Source organism: Aythya ferina (assembly GCF_964211825.1).
Source record: "Aythya ferina genome assembly, chromosome: 4".
Taxonomy (NCBI): domain Eukaryota; kingdom Metazoa; phylum Chordata; class Aves; order Anseriformes; family Anatidae; genus Aythya; species Aythya ferina.
In genome coordinates, this window is record NC_140300.1 from 12,141,052 (window position 1) to 12,160,987 (window position 19,936).

Sequence of the window (19,936 nt, forward strand, 5' to 3'; positions counted from 1 at the left end):
GAAAGACACAGTGGCACATCCTTATAAAATCAAATATACGTCCCCCAAACCAATGGCAAACTTACCATATTAAAATCTAAAAGATGTTCATCATCATTGGATATTTCCTTTACATCTGCAAATTCTCCTACACCATTCTCTCCCTTGGCATTTGTATAACATTCTTACAGTGCGTGAGGAAAAGAGGAAGAAAAAACAGATTTGAGGAACACTTATTTACATTTAGCCAAAATAAATGCACCTACAGAAGTACGCTTTAAATTTACACTGTCATTTAAACTCTGTGCTTGTGGGGGGATTCTAGCTGGAATTCCTTAAGGAGCTAAGCAGAATAACTTACTGAGACTTCATCAAGCCTTACCTGAGTAAGCAAATAAAAACAGAACAAGCTATTTAAAGAAAATACTTTAAATAATAACGAACAAAGATGAATTTATCATAAATGGTTCCGTACATTTTTCAGTTCTGATACTGCATGGTGTTTTAGATCACATTTCTATACCCACACAAAGTATAGTGCAGCCTGATACCAAAAAACTCAAAACCAAACAAACATTTGGTGTAAATGGCTGTAGTTTCTATTTACCAGAGTAAACTTCCATGCATAACGGCATGTATTGTATCAATATATATGGGTCACATGCAATGCCCATATATAAAACTGTCCAAACAGAAAACTAAAGATTTATGGAAGAACAACATTAGCTTTGGTCAACTTTGTCTAAAAGATGAAATCCTGGAATTCCTCAGCTTCACAGGAATTCTGTGACCATATTAAACAAGTTCTGGACTTCACTATATATATTGTTTTCCCCTGCTGAAGTAAGGTGGGGAAACACTAGATAGTTTGCAAATTCACCAGTAGATGTCAGCAAAAAGATGACACAAGTCACTGACAGAAATTAAAGGATTACTCTGCATAAAATGCATACTCAAGGTTGCGAGTCACTGCATTTGCTATTACACCAATGGCATCTCTGCAATTACCGACGTGGAAAACAAGCTTTCAGAGGACACCAAATAATTTTACTCCAAGTTACCAAGTATTTTTCTAATATGGGAGGCCAGGAGGCAAATCAAAGTCGTGTAGGCATGATCCCTTTCACAGAGCAAACATCTCTATGGCTGGGAGCTCAGGAAACAAAGATGGTTTTGAAAGTAACCTACACTGCCCTGAACACCAAAGTGAGGGCACTCACAAAGCTGGCTGCACTTTAAAAATAATTCAGCAGTAGCTGCTTGCTAATCTGCTTCCAAATTATTACAGAACCAGGTCTCTGATCAAAAGCTTCTTGCACTGAGCCTCTGCCAAACAGTAGCCACCAGATATCCATCAATTCAGCATGCAGAAAGCTTTTGTTTATCTTCTTGCCTTCTCCCCCGAACAGATAAATTGTTATGCAGCAAAACCCAGAGGAAAAAAAAAAAAAAGAAAGCTCTGGATTCTTGCCTGTGTCCACAGAAAAAACTGGCCTTGGGCCAGCTGTCAGATGCTACAAATTCTTGGGAGGCAACAGAGAGTGCTGGAAGCACACCTGCTTTTGCTTACAAGCAGCCTGCCTACCAAGACAGGACAGAAAGGCTCCCAGACTGTCACTGGAAAGGAGTGGCCACAAGGCAGATCCCTCTGCTTCCTGGCTTGAGAGAAATTCCACACATTCACTGAATAGCTGGCATGGTGTTCATGCGAACCCAGGAAACACAGTTATCATATTTCCACATTCTGGTAAAATTAGCTGCCTAAAAAATGTTATACAGGTTGAAAGATACTCAAAAATGCAATGAAGTATTTTCAGAGTCAGAGGTTAATGTCCTGCCCAAAGCCAAGCTCTGGAATTGAGTGAATTTGCAAAAATGGTAAGGCCATTTTAAAAGCACGTTCATTCAAGAACTATTTAAAGCATGTTAGAGATGACAAATGCAAATTAAGCATCCCAGCTCTCTCTCAGATTACTATTAAAATTTATTTATTTATTTATTTATTAATACAAATGACAGTTCTAATTCATCTGCAACAATTCGAACCCATAACAAAGACCACTAACAAATTCTAGCATGGTTGCAAGAGCAAGTTAGTTTGAACATGCACAGCTTCTTACCTTCACACTGCGATGCAGGAAAAAGGGGAGAATAGAGCGCCTTTTCCCACCAGCATTGCTTTTCCTGGCTGCCACTCATTCTCTGCAGATCAGTATTCAATATAGGAAACGGTTTAGACAATAATCATGCTTCATTATGCCATAAATAATATACTTACACGTAAAGGAGGGAACTCTGGTGTTACAACCAATTTGCTAGGTAGCATAGGTCACACTGTTCAATTTCTAACACTAATGGGAAAGGACTGTCAGGCTACAGCCATTACCTGAACTATTACTGCCAGTATGAATCCCACTCAAGGGCTCGTACTGTCCCGATACAGGGTTGTACAAACCCAGAACAAAAACGTGATTTCCAGCACTACACTTTATAATCTTAGTGAGAACACACAGGTACCAAGAGGTGAAAATTACAGTGACATAATGAAACAGCATTAGCCAACATGAGAAATAGTTCAGTGTAAAACAACACAGGGAAGGAAGTAAACAGAAAGCAGCAAAACTTAAAGCTTACATGCTGGAAGGGTGAATTAGCCGTACCATCACCATAAGCAATAAGAAAAGTTTCGTCTAGAGAATTAATATGGCAACATGAGGAAAAACTAGTTGATGATCTGTATTTATACTAAAACATTGTCTCAATCTGCTCACACTTTTATTTACAATTATTTACATTTTCATCTCACATTTTTATCTATTTTAATCTACATTTTTATGCCTAAGTAGTCTCCCCATGCTGTATTTTAATGCTAATTTAAGTTTACCAGATCCTTTTCCTTGTGAAATTAATGGACATAGCTAAAATACTGGTCTCGTTGCAATAGACACGTCCCTGGTTTTCTGACTGCATCCGGGGTAACCCCATTGACCTTCAAAAGACTATGCCAGCTTGTGGCATCCCCTACAGATGCTAGGTGGAACAATTCATACAAACTACACTGCTACTAGCTATTCTAAAGTGTTGACAAAGGAGTTTCAACACAGTCTCTCTCTACCCAGCTTCCTCCTCTGTAAAACCATGGACATTTAAGCACGGGAAACCGAGGAGCCTCCTTTTGCTCCCCTTTAAGCTACCACAGAACTATGAACCTACAGAACCTGAGCTTACACATTTTTAACAGACAGATGTCCCTCTCAAACCAAATGAGCAACTCCAGAGTGCTGTATTCAGAAATGCCTGCCAGATGTAGCTTTTTTTCCCCCATGAAATTCTTCTATAAGGAATATCACCATTCCCCATGCTGGTTTCCTACCGTGATACTCTCCATTTGGAACCACCATCCAAAAGCTCAAACCCTAGCTCCAGAGAGAAAAATTTCCCAGGAAATTAAACCATAGACAAAAAGAAAGCCAATACCAAACCCTTTTTGTTTGGGAGGGGACGGGGGGCAGGAGCTGCCGTCTACTCTATATGATCACTGAAGAACACCATTTTTCCCTACTGCTGCTGAGATGTTTACTACAATTGCTCAGCTGTCATCACCAACATTTCTGTGATCTGAAGCACCCTTAACTAGTAAATACGAAATACCAATTTGGCGTTCTCTGTTAAAACTGCATTTTCAGCGTATGCCTCCTTCCTCTCACACATACACCTCCAGTGTTTTATGAAACGTTTTAAGTTTTCCAGCTACCCATCTAAACAGCTGTTCTCAAATTTTACCAGTATTACCAACCGCAAGTTGCACTCTTTCCTCTCTACAACTGTTCATACTTATTTTACTTTTCTCTTACCCAGAGCTCAAAGACAACAAGGCCAAACCAACTGCAACGACCGCCTCACTCCCGGTCTTGCTGTAGGTCTGAGAGAAGGCTGACGGGTGGGTTACCTGTGGGTTACAGCTGGACATGGGCTGAGGCTTTGCTTAGAGCCTCTGGTTAAGGACATGTAAAATCACTTGAGGACTTCAGAATTGCCCAAACTACCCTCTGTTATAGTTATGCAAGCTTCTCTTGTCTCTGAATTCTGGTTAATTTTGGCCACATTTTCTACTGATTTGCAGTAATAAGGTCAGAATTGCAGTTACACACGGAAACTCAAACTTCAATCCTTTTCTTTCATTGCCTGTATTTGTTTCTGTCCCCTTCTCCACACACAGTTAAACCATCAGCAGAACAAAATCATTTTAATATTTGCTATCATTTATACAAGAATTTGCAAGACAAGTAAAATGCCCTCAAAACTTTAACCAGTATTTATACGCCTTTCATTAGCTACCAGCTCACGTTTGTTCCTCCCAGTATCATTTTGCATCTGTCTCAAATAAATCTTCCTAAGAACTTCATACAACAGCAGGGCTATCCACTAAGGTCTTTCAGCTAAGATTTCAAATGAAACCTCCTGTATACAAAAGTATTATTTATTGCAAACATCCAACGTTTACTTTCTAAAGCAATAAAGGCACGAATCAGTTTTACTTTATTTTTTTTCAGCTAAGAATGCCAGTGCTGTTCAAAGACCTGATTACAGTGAAGCAACTCTAACCTAGCCAGCCTAAAGCTGCTAACATGAAAGAGAGATTTTATTAATTTTAGTGGATGATGACTGTTTTAAGCAGGGTATTTGATCATTAGCATTGTGGTGGAATAGCAATTGAATGTTCTGCTAAGGATACAAGTGAATAAAGGGGAAAACAGGCAGAGAAATGATTGTTTCCTGCCCCATCAGTGGCGTTTCCTATAGCAGATGCGGTTTTTCCTCACCTCTCCCACTCACATATGTGCTTGAAATAAGGCAGCTGAGGAAGATTCTGCACAGCTTTAGTGTGCTGCTGCTTTCTTTGCAGGACTGCCACGGGGAGCAGTAACCAGTTCCTCAGGGGATGAAGCTGCCCTGCGAGCACACAGCCACACACCACCTTACATCCACCTGGCGAGAAGGCCAAGCCACTCTGGTACCGTTACCACTTCTGTTGGCCGAGCTGAGCCTACCAGAACAAATCCCAGGAGAAGCATTTTCTTATGCTACTTGTTTTGCTTGTATAGTTTGTTCTATATCCACTACAGGAAGCAACTGCATTATCCAACGCTGAATTTTTCAAGCAGTGACCGCCAGGCAGCCTGATAAGCAGCACATTCGAGTGGTGTTGTTGGCATGCTGACACTGATGGCATCAAACTCTTCTCCCTACAGGACACTACACCCACCTTTTTAGGATACCTCTGACAGGGGCACTTAGGTGTATGACTCCCTACAGTGTCACTACAGTGACTACCAAAGCTGAGAAAGCCTAGGTGTAAAAGTATGAAAGCAGAATTCAAGGAAGCTGACCCATTCCTACGACAGTCCATCCACAAACCTGGTTCCATCACACCTGCTGTATGAGGTCTGACTACACGGACAATAAACGTACAGATGGAAACGGTGAGGAACAGAGTGTAGGAGAAACCCCAGGGCACGTGGGTTGGGGATTCCCCCCCTCTCTTTATACATACAAGTACAAAAAAAGTTCGTGTTGCAAATTTAAAAGACAACCACAAAGCCCCAAATACATCCCCCCCCCACCTTTTCTTTTTTATTTCCCAAAATATTTCTCCTCAGGTAAGAGCTTGATTGCTCATGCAAGCAGCTCATTAGGAATTTACTTTGTTATTCTTCTGCCAGGAATAAGGAACAGATACAAAATGTTTTATTTTGCAACTTCTCCAGTTTCTTAGCATTTATGAGTGTGAAACATTTCATTCTCCACCAAGGACTGGCTGAGGATTTGCTTAACAACTTAAACCTTACCAACAGCCTGTAGGAGGGGAAATGTTAGTTAAGAAACAGAAAAAAAAAATATTGAACTAACACTTAATTTTGTACGAGAAGTAGCAATAATTTGTGTGGATTTTCTTGCTTCCATCACAAGCTCTTCCCTATAGTTAGGGGCAAAGCTCCCTGGCAAGTCCACGTGGCAGATTAGTCAGCTGCTAGCTAGAGAAGCTGCACGGACAGAACTTTAGTCTTTGAGTGAAATTTATGCAAAGCATCGAATAATCCCTCTGCCCACCCACACCTGCCTTTCCATCAATCTTTTGCTGATCCACTCTTCCGGGCTTTTTTTTTTTTTTCCTTCCTTTTTTTGTACATCAAAACCTGATCTCAGAGCTGGGGTTTGCAGTTTAAAGGACCATCTGGCTCAAGCCCTTGAAACAAAGGCAAGCTGCCTTGTCTTACTCTTCAATGGCACTTTAAGCTTCATGGCTTTTAAAAAGAGAAGCTTTGCTAGATCGTTTTGTCCATCTCATTTTTTTAAATGTTTTTTTTTTTTCCTCTATACAAGATACATTTTTCAGTCCCTTCTATCTTTGTTTCTGGCAGCCTTAAACAACTGTCAAAACTCTCACTCCTTTACCTCAAGAGATATTCCTCTCCTGCAGTGCCAACTCTCCACATAAAGTTGCTTCCTCCATCTCTTCAATTTACGAATGGAGGAAACAGCACATATAGTGCCTTCCCAAATCAAATAGGAAGACTGAGACCAAGGTGAGACAGAACACACTTGATTTTTGTGTGACTTTGCCCTTTCCAAGCACCGTATACATTTAATTGTTTCCATATTGCTGGTTAAAGGCTGTAATTGCAGTTAGTAAAACAATTCTAACCCCAAATCTCAGTGTTTGGCTGCATGCAAATAAAACGTTTTGCTCAAGTACAGAAACATTGCTGCTAAGGAACTCAAGTTCTTTTTGAAAAACCAATGTAAAAGAAGAGGGAAAGGTTCAGGTAGCTAAATTTCCTTAATTTTTCCTTAAATTTCCTTAGCTAGATTTTTACTTTTCTATAAATACATAAGTAAACATAAATATAATTCAACCCACTGTTACAAATCTGAACATAAACATTGTGTGCCTTTGAGCTCTATTTTTGCATCCCTCCCTGCAGTTTTACTCATCTACTTCACAAAGTAAACAAATGTTTGTATTTATCAATGCAAAAGCACAACCCTCTACATTGATTCTATTTTCCACCCTCTTTCTTTAAGACTTCTACGCAATGAAGATTTGAGCAACTGTGAAATCCAAGCTCATGAATTGTCCCGTGTTTAAGACTTTCATATATGTAAATATGTATACTAAATTATATGAACATATACAGCATGTTAAAGGGTAGACTCTGAAACAAGTTAGCTGACTATTTCTGCAGAGTTCTGCAAGATATCGATGGCATTTTTTATTTTTTTTAGAAGAATCTAAGCTGCCACCATTTGTAATGCTTGCATTATTTTACAAGCACAGATGCCAAACATGAAAACAGTGCATTAAAGAAAATTATCTTTTCAGTAGCTTTAATCAACATTATACAGCTCACTATACACAAAATGTTTTCAATTTGTACACAGAACTGATACTTTATCAATAGACTAAACTCTGAAATAGCAGACTCTGAACGCAGACCCTCGTTTACACAGTGCCAAAATAGGACAATTGAGATTATTTAAGTTGCTTCAATAATTGGGACAACAAAATCAATACACAGAGGATTAAAAAAAAAAAAAAAAAAAAAAAAAAAAGGCTTAAGCTTTTCCACTAATCTTTGTCTTTTGGCAAAACTTTGCTACCCAAATTTAAAATCCCTTTCTTTCCAACTCTCATCTAAACACCTCAAGACTGATAGCACTTTCTTTAGATACTGATTTGACAACACCAGCATGACACGTTTCTGCCGTTTCAGAAGGCATGCTGACAAGGATCAAGGCAGTGACAAGAGTGGTGCAGAATCTGAACAGAACAAAATGCTGAAACCTCATTATTATTTGAGCGTTATTGGAGGTGTTATGACTGTCAGTTTCATAACCAACAACAGAAAAATTAAAGTCTGTAAGTAACTGTACAGAAAAAATCCTTAAGTGCAAATCTCCTTGACGCTGCTCTGCTTGCCATTACAACTGGGGGGAACACAAACGCATCATTTAGAAGTCACAGCAGCAGTGAACCTACTGAGTGCTACTCCAAAGATCAGATCCGAATTTTAGTGCAGCAGATAGGGAATACATATCTGGCTCTAGAAGCCAGTCAAAGGATCTAAACTTCATATCCTTAAAGCCTATCTGGCAGTCACCTCGTTTTGGAATTTCACTAAAAACACATCTGCAAGGGAAGCCAGGAGGCCACCCAGTCTCTACTCTTGCACAAAGCCAGAATCAACTGCAATGCACTATGCCCAGCAGATACCTGCCTACACTCTAAGTCTCTTCAAGACAGCATTACCACTGCTTCCCTAAAAACAACTAAGCCTTACAGGGAGCTCATTTTCTTGTTACAATTCTTGTCCTGCAGTCTCCCTTGCTGTGCTTTAAGGCCATCCCATCCACCTCCTCCGTGTCTGCCAGCGCTTACAGGACAAGCACAGCTTTTGCCTTGTCTTCTGTGACTGTGAGAATGGCTTCTGCAAGACTCCTGGGTACTCTTTCAAGTTTCTCTTCTTTGAGATACAACCACCTTGGCTCCTTCACCCTGTTTCCAGCAGCAGTGATCTTTGTGTTGCTCTCTTCAGGATATCTTTCTTGAAAGAAGATAATCAAAACCGAGCATGGGACTCCAGCAGAGGGCTTGCTAGTTCCAGCTACAGAGCAGCAATTACTTCCCCTCTTAGAGAAGGGCATCCCTATTTATAGATCACAATGTTGCTGCTGTCTTCTGCAAAGTGTGTCGCTGCTGATTTACGCTCAGCTCATGATACACTTGAAGGTGCTTTTCTGTTTGGCATCATTTCCTTGCCTGTCACTCCTCATGCTGTGTTTGTGAAAGGGATTATTTTTTTTTTTCAGAAGTTCACATGTGCCCATGCTGGATTGCATTTTATTTTTCAGATCATTTCTCCATTTTAACAGCCTTTTGATTCTAATCCTGTCTTCCAGGATAACTGTAGGCTTTCCAAGTTTGATATCATCAGGGATCTTCATAAACATGTTTTTTACTCCCCAAACCACAAAATTAATGATCTCCCTTGTCCACTAGAAATACTTTCAGAATAACAGTAAGCCAGCGACAGTTACTTTGAGTGCACAATCTCTTTTTGTCAAGCCAATACTTAAAAACTTCTACACTTAATGGCACATCCAGGCCATTTGCTGGTTAAAACATTTATTCAGGTAACTTAAGAGTCATTGGCAATACCCTTGCTCCATTTTCCTTTTTTCAAGAGATAGAAATGTGCTTGCTTTTTCTGCATCTTCTACCTTCTGTGTGTTCTCAGACAAGTATTCTTCTAGACTGTTTTCATATCAGTTGCTGCTCCTTGGGATACTTAGCTGAATATTCCTATGACTGGCAAAACCAGTGGAATTTATAACCTGTATTTCTCTTTTGCTTGGCCAACTGTCTTTTCATCAAGAATTCAAACAAGGACCAGAAAAAGCATGAAACAGCACCCTTTTGTCATTACTATTTCATAGTTTTCCAAGCTCGTGCACTGTGTGTCTCAAAAAAAATCCTTCTTCAGAAATTTTCTGCGCCTGATTTACTTCTAGGACTTAGAGGCAGACCCAATCTTTACCTTTTTGGCTTACTTCATACGTATTATTTTATCATGACTTTTATACCCACACGGTGAACTCTGTCTTTTTAAGGTCCCTCTCCTATAAGAGGCTTCCATCTTTCAATATCTCAACAAATTCTGTCTTATTAATCAGAAAGTTAGAGCCTGGAGTCTCTGTAGCTGTTTTCATCATCTGCCATGATCTGCACATATCAGAACTATCCGGACCAATCCTTTCTGAGGTAGCCCCACAATTACTACCCCTTTTACAAAGGAGTACTCTGCTTTGTATATGCATGACTCTGTGCTTTTCCACCTGATTCTCCTGCGAACCTCCCTAGTGGCTTAGAGCAGGTTACCCCATACACTATTCTCAGAACCAATACATGCAAGGCACCCCTCCTCCCTTCCTCTGCCACCGGTCCTTCCTACAGAAGTTAGATACTGGCATTGCATTACTACAGTCAAACACAGCAAATCTAACACGCCGATTTAGTCACAAGATCCATAAACACTTACGTGCCTTTGCCAATCATATTTCCTAGCCCCGCAGGCATTGTTGGCATATTCAGACCTCAGAAATTTGTTAACGATCCCAACAGAACCCACAATTTCCTTTATCTATGTCAAGGACTCAGCAGTATAAGCATATAAGCATTCTTAGGCACACCTACTAGATCAGAGTCCATACAAAATTTATTGGTAAGAGTTTCAGCGTTATTAGTTACAGGCCATCAACTGGACCACAGTGCATACTTACCCACTGCTCCAGAGCTAAGTGGTAAGAGCATTTACTTGGAAGAAAAAGGATTGTACCTCAGCGTCCCCCAACACTCTCCCCCCCCCCCCTTTTTTTTTTTTTTTTTTAAAAAAAAAGTTAAATCTTAGGGCTAGGTATAGAAATATAATTTGATTTTGAATAACTTCTTCAGGATCTATCACCAAATTCCTGCTGCAAAACATACTATAATCCTGAAGAAATACTCTACTAAAGAAGATAAGCTACCAAAGAAGGTACGAGGGAGGAAACTCAGTAAGATTCTCGTACATTCTTATAAATAGAAAGTACTCCAGGATGTGTATTTGCACAGCATGTATAGAATTCAAGTTAGCATGACACAAAACATATTCAATCCACTATTACACCATGGTCTACATAAGTATTTTCAAGTCCATTACTTATGCAAAATGTTGGAGAAACCTGTATCTCAGAACACGACTCAAACTTTTGTTGGGTAACAGTGAGTTAAAACAACACATTTAGATGTTATCAGAAGTCAATAGAACAAAGCATGAAAGCCTCATTTAAAAATACTTTACAAATATTCATCTCTACTAATCAGTCAATTCTCTTCAAGAATCTGATCAAGGTAAAACTCTTTTTCCCGTGCATATACATATGGGGTGTCAAGGAGGAATGCCCCTCCTCAACTGTTCTGATTCTACATATTTTATATTGAATTCAACACCCATGAAAATACTACTACTCGTACAGAAAGTTCACATGTAGAAGATCTAATTGTGTGACACCCATGCCTGGGCACAAAATAATCATCATCTTTACCGACTAAAGTTTACTTCATAACCAACACACCAGAATGTATTGTTTTAATACTTATAAAATTTCTCTTTTACAAATAGATATAACTCCGTTCTCAAGCCAAAAAGCCAATTAACTTCAGATGCACACTAATGGCTCTTGGAAAAGCTCAGCGTACGTATGCATCCTCTTGAGACACACTAGATATAGGATGTCTGGTTAACCCAGTCTTTCTGAGTTTCAGTTGTAATGAAGCTCATCAAGCCCCCTAGGAAGAGCTTAATTTCAAACCAAACTGGAGTACAAACTGCCAAGATAGTTGTTGGCCCTTTGCACTTAACAGTAGCTTTTAGTTTTGAAGCTATGAAAATTTCTATAAAATTACTTGACCTGAACACGGGAAGCAGTTGGCTTGCTTCTAGTTGTACAGAGCTTAAGGAACACAGAATACTGGAAATTCAGTACTCAGTAAGTAAGTTTTTTTCAAGCCTCATAGCTACTATAAACTCTGTAACCACTGTAAACTTCTTATCCTATACCAGAAATGTACTACTTTCTTGTATTGGTAAGTAGTTGAAGAAAAGACAAGAATGAGCGTCCTTGTGGATCACTAAGCAACCAGAAAGGAGATCTGTAAAGAGGCTGGAAGGAACTTCAGTCTCTCACTATCACAGATAAGTGCATTATACCATTTATTCATTTATTACCTCCTACTGTATGATAAAGCTAGATTCTGTTTGCCTGGTAAAAGGTAATTTCCAGAATCTCTTCTGACTTACAGCCTAAGTTTGCTCATGTTTTTTTGGTGACTTTTATTGCAAGGCCTGGCACAAACAAACAAAATCCCCGAACTCCAGGGAAACAGGAACCACAATTATTTGATTTTCTTGTACAAGCAGCAGAAAACAACTTACTGACACTGGTAAGAGGAGCAGGAATAGTAATCAATTTAAAGGTGAATGAGAGGAGAAACAAATGGGCAAGAAGCAAAATAAGGAACTCAATTTTCATTCAACTGAAAGGTTAGCTTTAGTTTTAGCGAGAAAATGGTTAGCTTTCCCATATATGAATTAGCAATTTGAACTTGCAATTGAGGAGCATACAGTCAGCACAACACAAGGCACAACTCTCCAGTTAAAAGCATGAAGAATGCCTTCCCAATGGAGGTGCTACAACTGCCAAGTATGCGTAAGAAGAGACTGAAGAGGAAAAAGAGAATGTAAGATCCAACTGCTAACTAGCCAGACAATTTCTCTGCACTGGCCACTCAATGAAATGATTTTGCAGGTCAATTTTTTTTATTTTTTTTTTCCCCTCTCAAGAGCAAAGGGAACGATCAGCAAGACAGACTTGGCTATTTATTTATGTCTGGAAGAGTTTTTGCTCTTGATTATTACTTAACCTATGACTACTATGACCTGAAACAAAATTCTGGGCTTAAGTCTTAGACTGAGGCCTCCTTACAGTGCTACAGTAGCAATGTACATTTTGCATCCACGTTTTATTTATTTTTGTGTCTAACATCAACAGGAGAACACTATTTTTCAGATTAATTAAAGCTTTCTAGAAACCCTCCTTTGCTTAAGTTTACATGCAGTAATTCAACTCCATAGTCTTCTACTTGGAAGTAATCATAATTCATGTTGAAATTCATATTGAAAAGACTGACTTCATATTTTCCTCTTCAGTGTTTTAAAATAGGCTTGAATCAAATTCAGTAATATCTCACTATTCAAAATTTATGTACATTTCAACATATGTAAATCAGAAAAAAACTAAAAACTTCAGGTAAACAGATTGTAAAGTCACACGAGTGTACACATGCATATATTTCTAAAGCTATGCAAGATGACACTGTAACGCCTGAAGATGCTTAATTTTTTTCACAGAACCACAGAATGACCAAGGTTCAAAGGGACCTCTGGAGGCCATCGTGTCCAACCCCCCTGCTGAAGCAGGGCCACCAAGAGGAGGTTGACCAGGACCATGTCCAGACGGCTTCCGAGTACCTTCGAGGAGGGTGACTCCACCACCTCTCTGGGCAACCCGTGCCATTGCTTGGTCACCCTCACGGCAAAAAAGTGTTTCCTGATGTTCAGGCAGAACCTCCCGTGTTTCTATAGAACTACATTTTTCTAGAGAGCTATATAATGACAATCATTTAAATTGAACTGTCACATGGTGAACTGCTGGTTATCAGCTGTTAGCTGCAAATTCCATAATTTTACACATCCACATACCTCTTCAAGCTCTCCTGAAGAAACAGGATTATCCTCGTATGTGGGGAAATGGCACCCTGCTTTACAACTGCAAAACCTGCTAGTCTCCTCACGTGGCTCCACTATTCTGCAGTTTACTTTAGAGCTCTCCATCACCCTCCCATCTAGGGATTCTTTCATACTGCATTCTAAACACGGATCTTGGTTTCCTACTGGCAACATCCCAGCCGATTCTTCTTGGGAATCCAATGATGTTTGTGCACTCTTCTCCATTCCAGACTTTTTTAATCTGGGAAGGAATTTTCCAGATTCAAGCTCTGATTTTCCATAATAATGCCCTTCCTTTTCTGCATCTTCTTCCAGAGGTTTGAGATCGGCTTGCGGATCCTCAAACACATCTACTTGAGAAGGGACAGCAATACTTCCCTCATCTTTTTCTGACTCAAATTCTGACTCACTTCCACCACCTGGAGAAAGTTCAGATGCAGAAATTGGGCGAAAGTGAGTCCTCGGAGAAATCCGTATAGCCCTGTACTGCGTTCGATCAACACCACATATCCTGGGGTGTAAAACCTCACTGTCTGAATCAGAGCACAGAATTGACTTAGGTTTAAAACTAGGGCTGAAAGATGCAATTCCTTCTGGCTCAAACGAACACTCTACATGAAGAACTTGAGAAAATGGATTGTTCAGGTCAAAGGAAGAGAACGAGTACTCAAGCCCTGGTTCATCAACTTGAAAGTTACCACAAGCTCCCAATAAGTCTTCATGGAAGATAAAAGAGAAACCCTTATTTAATCCATTATCTCCACTCTTCGATTGCTCATTCTGTTCAAATGATACAAATGGCCTCCATAATTGCCTATGACCAGGGGCAAAGCTGTTACCTGGAGTCATAAAAACATCTGTACCAGCTATTGTCACCACATCAGAAGCTGCACATTGTAATAAGCTCCCTTTTGAGTGACTAGGTGGCACCACCGCCCATTCTCCATCACTGTTAAATGTTTTCAGCTCCCCGTACACACCGCCAAGTATAAACGAGTTTTCTTTATCTTGATTAACATCCCAAGGTTTCGATGGTGTAGTATAGTCACCACCATCTACTTTTGATAAATCATTCGAGACAAAGGCTCTCTTCTCTAAATTCTCTTTTTGACCTTCCCAAAGGTGATACTCTGATCTCTGCACTGCTTTATTGGGCTCCTGGAGGGTTTCAACTTTTGCTTCTGTATCCAAACAGCAGCAATAGTTATTTACATCAGTTGAAAACAATTCATCTTCTATTCCTTCTATTTCTACCATTGCTGCAGAATTTCTGTCTGTCATATTTGTCCAAATATCTTTAATAACCCCTGAGCTGTAGCCATCTCCATGTGGACTGCTTTCACTACACCCTTGTGTAGTTTCATAGTCTTTACTTTCTGCTTTTTGTTCTAGCTGAATACCACAGACAGATTCTAGCTTAGATTTTTTTTTGAAAATCAAAGTGGGCATTTCTCCTAAAGTTCTAGCTTGTTGCTGGCAGGTTTCTTCTGGCAAAAAGTCTAGAATTTCTTCATCTACATAACTTGAAGACACTCTAGGAACTACATAATTAATATCTTCTGCATTAAATTGCGTGGATTCTTCATACGGAATATTTAAAGTCTCATTGTCTGAACGTGTTTCTTCAGAGTGTGACCATGGACTACAAGTTCTTGTTGAAAGATTGGAACAGTGTTCATTTTCATCAAAGGCACTATTTTTGGTCCATATTAGCAATCTAGACTGTGTTTTCCCAAGAATATTAGCAGTGCTACTAGAATCTGCATTTTCATTTCCCAAGTTGAGTGTTTCAAAAGAAAATGGTAAAACAGAGTTACTGCATTGCACTTCAAACACTGAAAAACAAGAGTTTATACCAGACCCTTCATTAATATCTGAAAAGAGCTCTTGATTGCCAGCAAGCATGTGTGAATTAAGCATTGTGCTGTCTAAGATGGGGGAGAATCTGATAGGAGAATCTCCTCCGAAACTTTCCCCATCCGCATCACCAGAACTAGAAGATGAACAGCACTCCCAAAATTGAGCTAAATTACTAAGGTCTTGCAAGAACCACCCTTCAGCACCAACAGAGCTGGTCGAATCTGTCCATATTGCACTCTCCCCTTGCAACTCCATTCCATCTAACACTATGCAACATTCTGCCTCAAAATCAGTTTTTTCTTTACTCTTTTGTCGAATCATATTTAAAATCCGACTCTCCCCTTGCATCGTATCTGAGGCACCAGGATCCAACATGGATTGATCAATATCCACTTCATAGAAGTGCGTTAGTTCTGATAGATGAACATCATCTAAATATTTGTCGTCCTCCGGTTGAGAACAAATTGAGGTCCCAGCGAGGTCAATATCCTCATTTAGAACTGCAGGCATTTCTACAAAGTGACCATCGATGAAAGTACCTGCTGCGAGGTATGTTTTATGAATATTATTGTTGCTAATACAAAGACCATGCACTGATTCAGACAACTCTTCTACAGCCTCTGATGTTACGCCACATATATCTTCTCGGTTGCGGTATGTAGTCTCCAGCTTGCTTTTTCTGCTAAGAGGAACAAAGTACTCTGTGATCGGCTCAGTATACCACAAGGGTTCTTCTTTATATTCCTTTTCATTTCTGCTGTCTAAATACAAATCTTTTCCATCGTTACCGCCAGCTTCTTTTCTTCCAATTTCTTTTAATGGCCTTTTACCTCTTTTGCACAGCTGTTTGATGGACCCGCTGCTACTGCTGCTACTGCTTCCGCTGTGGACTTTTCTATCAGCCTTTTCACCAGATTTCACTGCAAGCCTGCTTTGCCCGTTACGCCCCTTTTTGTTTCGAACCTCTCTTGTTTTATGTCTTACTTTTATACATTTCATCGATGCCTTGTATTCACCTTGATTACCACTAGAACTTGAGCCAGCCTCACTGGACCCAGAAGACCAGGAGCGAGGACGCATCTTTCCCTCAGCCTTATGTCGGACTTGTTTTTTGTACAAAACAGGCTTATCTTCAACAGCATTGTTACTAAACTTGTTTTCTTTCTCGTTTTTACTTTTCTTCTGCTGGGTTCTTTCTTGTACAGTGGCAGGTACTTTATTACTTCTATCTTTAGTTACTTCACTTTCACTATTGCAGTCCTTTGGAGAAGATGTATCTGTGCTAGTTGGTGGAGCAGTGGATGAAGATGAGGAGCTAGAGTAAGAGCATACTTTGGATTTATTCCATACAGTCATAATTTCCTGCAGGCAAACTGGCTTTTCAGAAAGAGGAGGAAACGCTTCATAGTACCTGAAAGCAATACAAAAAGGTGACATTCGTATCTTTGAACTTCAGACAGGCATTAAAACCAGAAAGTAAAACATCAAATCACTACCAATCCGATTGTCAAAAAATCTAGTTTGTTCTACTTACACACATTCCACTCTTAGCACTGTTTATTTGAATGACAACAAAGGGGAGATTAAGATAGCTTTAAAAGTACTTATAAATTATTAAAAAACACACAGCAAAGTAAAACAATCCCAGTTCTAGGAAGTATTAAATTTCACTGTAGACAGAAATTGTGAATGCTTAAAACAGTGAAGGCCTGACTCTAAATTTATTAGATAATGTAGCAATTTACTATACCAGTCTTACGTGTGTTTGGTTTAAAGTGTAAATGAGGAAGTTCTGATTCTCAGTCAATTCAGTTCTGAATTTCAGTGGCTAGTTAATTCTCCTTTGTAAAACAAGAACTGTTAGCTTCTACATAGCTTGTTCTTCCAGTTATTAAAGTTACTGCAGAAATCAATCATGGTTTTGCATAGACAAACAGTAAGCTCCAATTTTTAAAAAGAGTCTTAGTTATTGCAAAAAAGTATAGTTATACAGTAGTTTAAGATGCATCACAGCTTTGTCCAAGAGGAACAAGACTTAAAAGTGTTTTTCTGCCACATGAAAGCAGCATGTATTTAACAATAAAGAGATTTGTACCAATTCTCATGTGTTTCAATGTTGTTTTTAAAAACAAGAAATCAGTCAAGTTAAGTACCAGCACAATCAGCTCCCTGAAGAAGTAGCATCCATGTAGCAACACTTGGACTAGACTGTTGCTAGCAATAGTCATTAGTAAAAGATACAGGCAGAGTCGTATCTCCAAGAAAAGACAACAATAAAGCTCCTGGGTACGAGAACACCATTCTCAGGTCCTTGGTAACCAGGAGACCACTTTGGTTATAAAGAGTTGCAGTTTCCCATTTCTGCAACAGAAGACAGAGTTCTGAAGACAGAAAACTGATTCTCCCCCTGAAACATGTCAATTAATACCATTTCAAGGGTTTTTAATTTGTCTAGCTGACTTGGTCTCAAGCAAACCAAAATACAATCTGGTTTGAGTTCTGCATATAGCCAAAAAGAATGCAGCAAAATGTAGTCAGGACTTGCCAGAAATTAAGCTAGCCCATGACATTAAATGCTTGTGTTTAAATATGTAAGATGAACAAAAGAAGATGGCAGGAAAAAAAATATTGCCTAATATCCAAAAAGCTCCAGATTTACCACTAAGTTAACTTCACTGTTTTAAAATATGGGTGTAAAAGGAGAGAAGAGAGAAGGGTCTAAGATAATAACAACAACAACATACATTTCTACTTGATCCTTTGCTGTGGGAGATAAATCAGTCTCAGGAGACAAAGAGCCTTCTAACTTTTTGTGAATCTTCTCCTCTGTTTTGGAAGAAAATTCCAAATGCTTAACAAATTCAAAAATCCAATGCATTTTATAACAGTCTTTAACAAAAACCACCAGGATGTGCAGCTATTTTTCATAAAACACTATAAACAGAACAAAGCATGGCCTGAATATTATGCATACAGAAGTCTCAAGAAATCAACAAAGATTCAAGTTTCCCACAGTTGTATTGCTAAACCCCACAAATTTCACCAAACATGTCAGGCAAGCAGCAGCAGGCCTTTTTGTGGTTAACAATGCCCCCACTAGGAGACTTCCTATGGAGGTTTTTTTTTTTTTTTTTTTAGTTATTTCATATTCAAATCCTTATCCCCTCCTTACATTGCTACATATAAAAAAGAAAAAAAATCTTTAACTAAGCATTTTTATGGATAGTTACACCTAATTTCTTAAATATTTCACCAAAAGAAAGTACCCTGGCAGTAATTGCTGTGTTTTGTGTGGATATAAAAGCATCTTTCCTATGCGAGAGGTGACTCTACTGATTTTTAATTCTTTCTATTAAAATGTGAAAGTACAAAAATAAAAAATGCTGCAAGATGCAGACAAATTCCACTTTTTTCTAAATAAATGGTCTGCATCACCTCAGCTCAATAAGAAAGTATCACAGCACTATGAAATAGTGAGAGACTAGTGATTACTGCTTAAAAACAGAAGAAGGGAATTGAAACAGTTAAAATTATGCTTTGAGCAGGCAAATACTTACCCTTCATTGCTATTTATACTACGCCGGACCCATATTATGTTTACTGTAAGGTGTCAAAGGCTGCTGCTTTGTGCCTGAACAAACATTTAAGTGCAATGAACTTCCATTGGAGACGTAATTTTATATTATGCTCCCTGCCATACACTTGGGAACATAATATCCTCAATTACCACTTCCCTAAAGACCAGGGATTTTAAGCACACCTCTGTGACAGCTACTCAGATGATTTTCACAAGAATAGCTATTTTTTGTAAATATCGATATACAAAAGGAAAAGAATCAAGCCCACTGCATTTTAATTTCTTTTGGCGGGAAGAGACAATGCTGAATGTGGAATATTTACTAAAAAAGCATGCCTGGCTGGACAGTTACTTCTTTTCACAAGAATTCCATTTGCGAATGGCTATTTCTTAGGTAAATAAAGCATACTAGCATACAACTGTTTGAACTATTTGAATTAAATTATTCAAGCATATTTTTAAATTGCATGGCCTAAAAGGAAGAGCTACTGAAATAACAGCCCATCCCCTCTTCTCCCAAATATCAGAAGGGTTAGTAAATACAATATACAGCCTCAAAAGTTTCAAGATTTATTCCTTACCTTGCTTACTCTGAAGGTCTTTCAGTCTGGAGCAAAGCTCCTCCACTAAAGTTTCAATCCCAGAGCTCTGCACAATAACAAAAAACAAAACCACGAAAAAAAAAAAAAAAGAAAAAAAAAAAAAAAAGAAAAAACAGAAAATATAGCTTACCAAAAATAAAAGAATATTCATTTTATACAAAGACATCGATAGAGTAAACCTATCTTGGCAGCAGTGTATTTTTGCATGGTAATTATGCATTAAAAAGCAAGAAAAAATATTCCTAAATATAAATCCATTCCTGTAAATACATTAATCAGAGATAAAAATGATTCCACAAAAGAACTGAATACATTCAAACTGCAAGTCACAAATTACCGTATATCCAAGGTTTTACAAACTAGATAGTCACATTTACTGCCCTGTATCACTTGGTTTAGCTGAGTGTCTCAGGATAAAAGTCCCAGAATCAGCTCATCACTGAGACACATTTCAAAAAGCTAAGCCTGACCCTTTTTGCTGCACAATTTATACCTGCGAGAAAGGGACTGTTAAAAAGGACACAAAATCA

The 19,936-nt window shown here is 38.8% G+C and overlaps 1 protein-coding gene across 7 annotated transcripts in view; it reads right to left on the reverse strand.

Moving 5' to 3' along the window:
- Window positions 1-19,936, reverse strand: part of KIAA0232 — a 67,738-nt gene that overhangs the window by 3,561 nt on the left and 44,241 nt on the right. For 6 of the 7 annotated variants that reach the window (XM_084517084.1, XM_084517079.1, XM_084517080.1 and 3 more), the window contains 5 exons: window positions 19,386-19,452; window positions 17,972-18,053; window positions 13,341-16,638; window positions 2,100-2,181; window positions 66-163 (listed from right to left, as the gene is read on the reverse strand). In XM_084517084.1, coding sequence (XP_084373210.1) covers window positions 66-163; window positions 2,100-2,181; window positions 13,341-16,638; window positions 17,972-18,053; window positions 19,386-19,452 — 3,627 coding nt within the window. The remainder of the gene's footprint in view (window positions 1-65; window positions 164-2,099; window positions 2,182-13,340; window positions 16,639-17,971; window positions 18,054-19,385; window positions 19,453-19,936) is intronic. The other variant, XM_084517085.1, reaches the window with a different exon arrangement.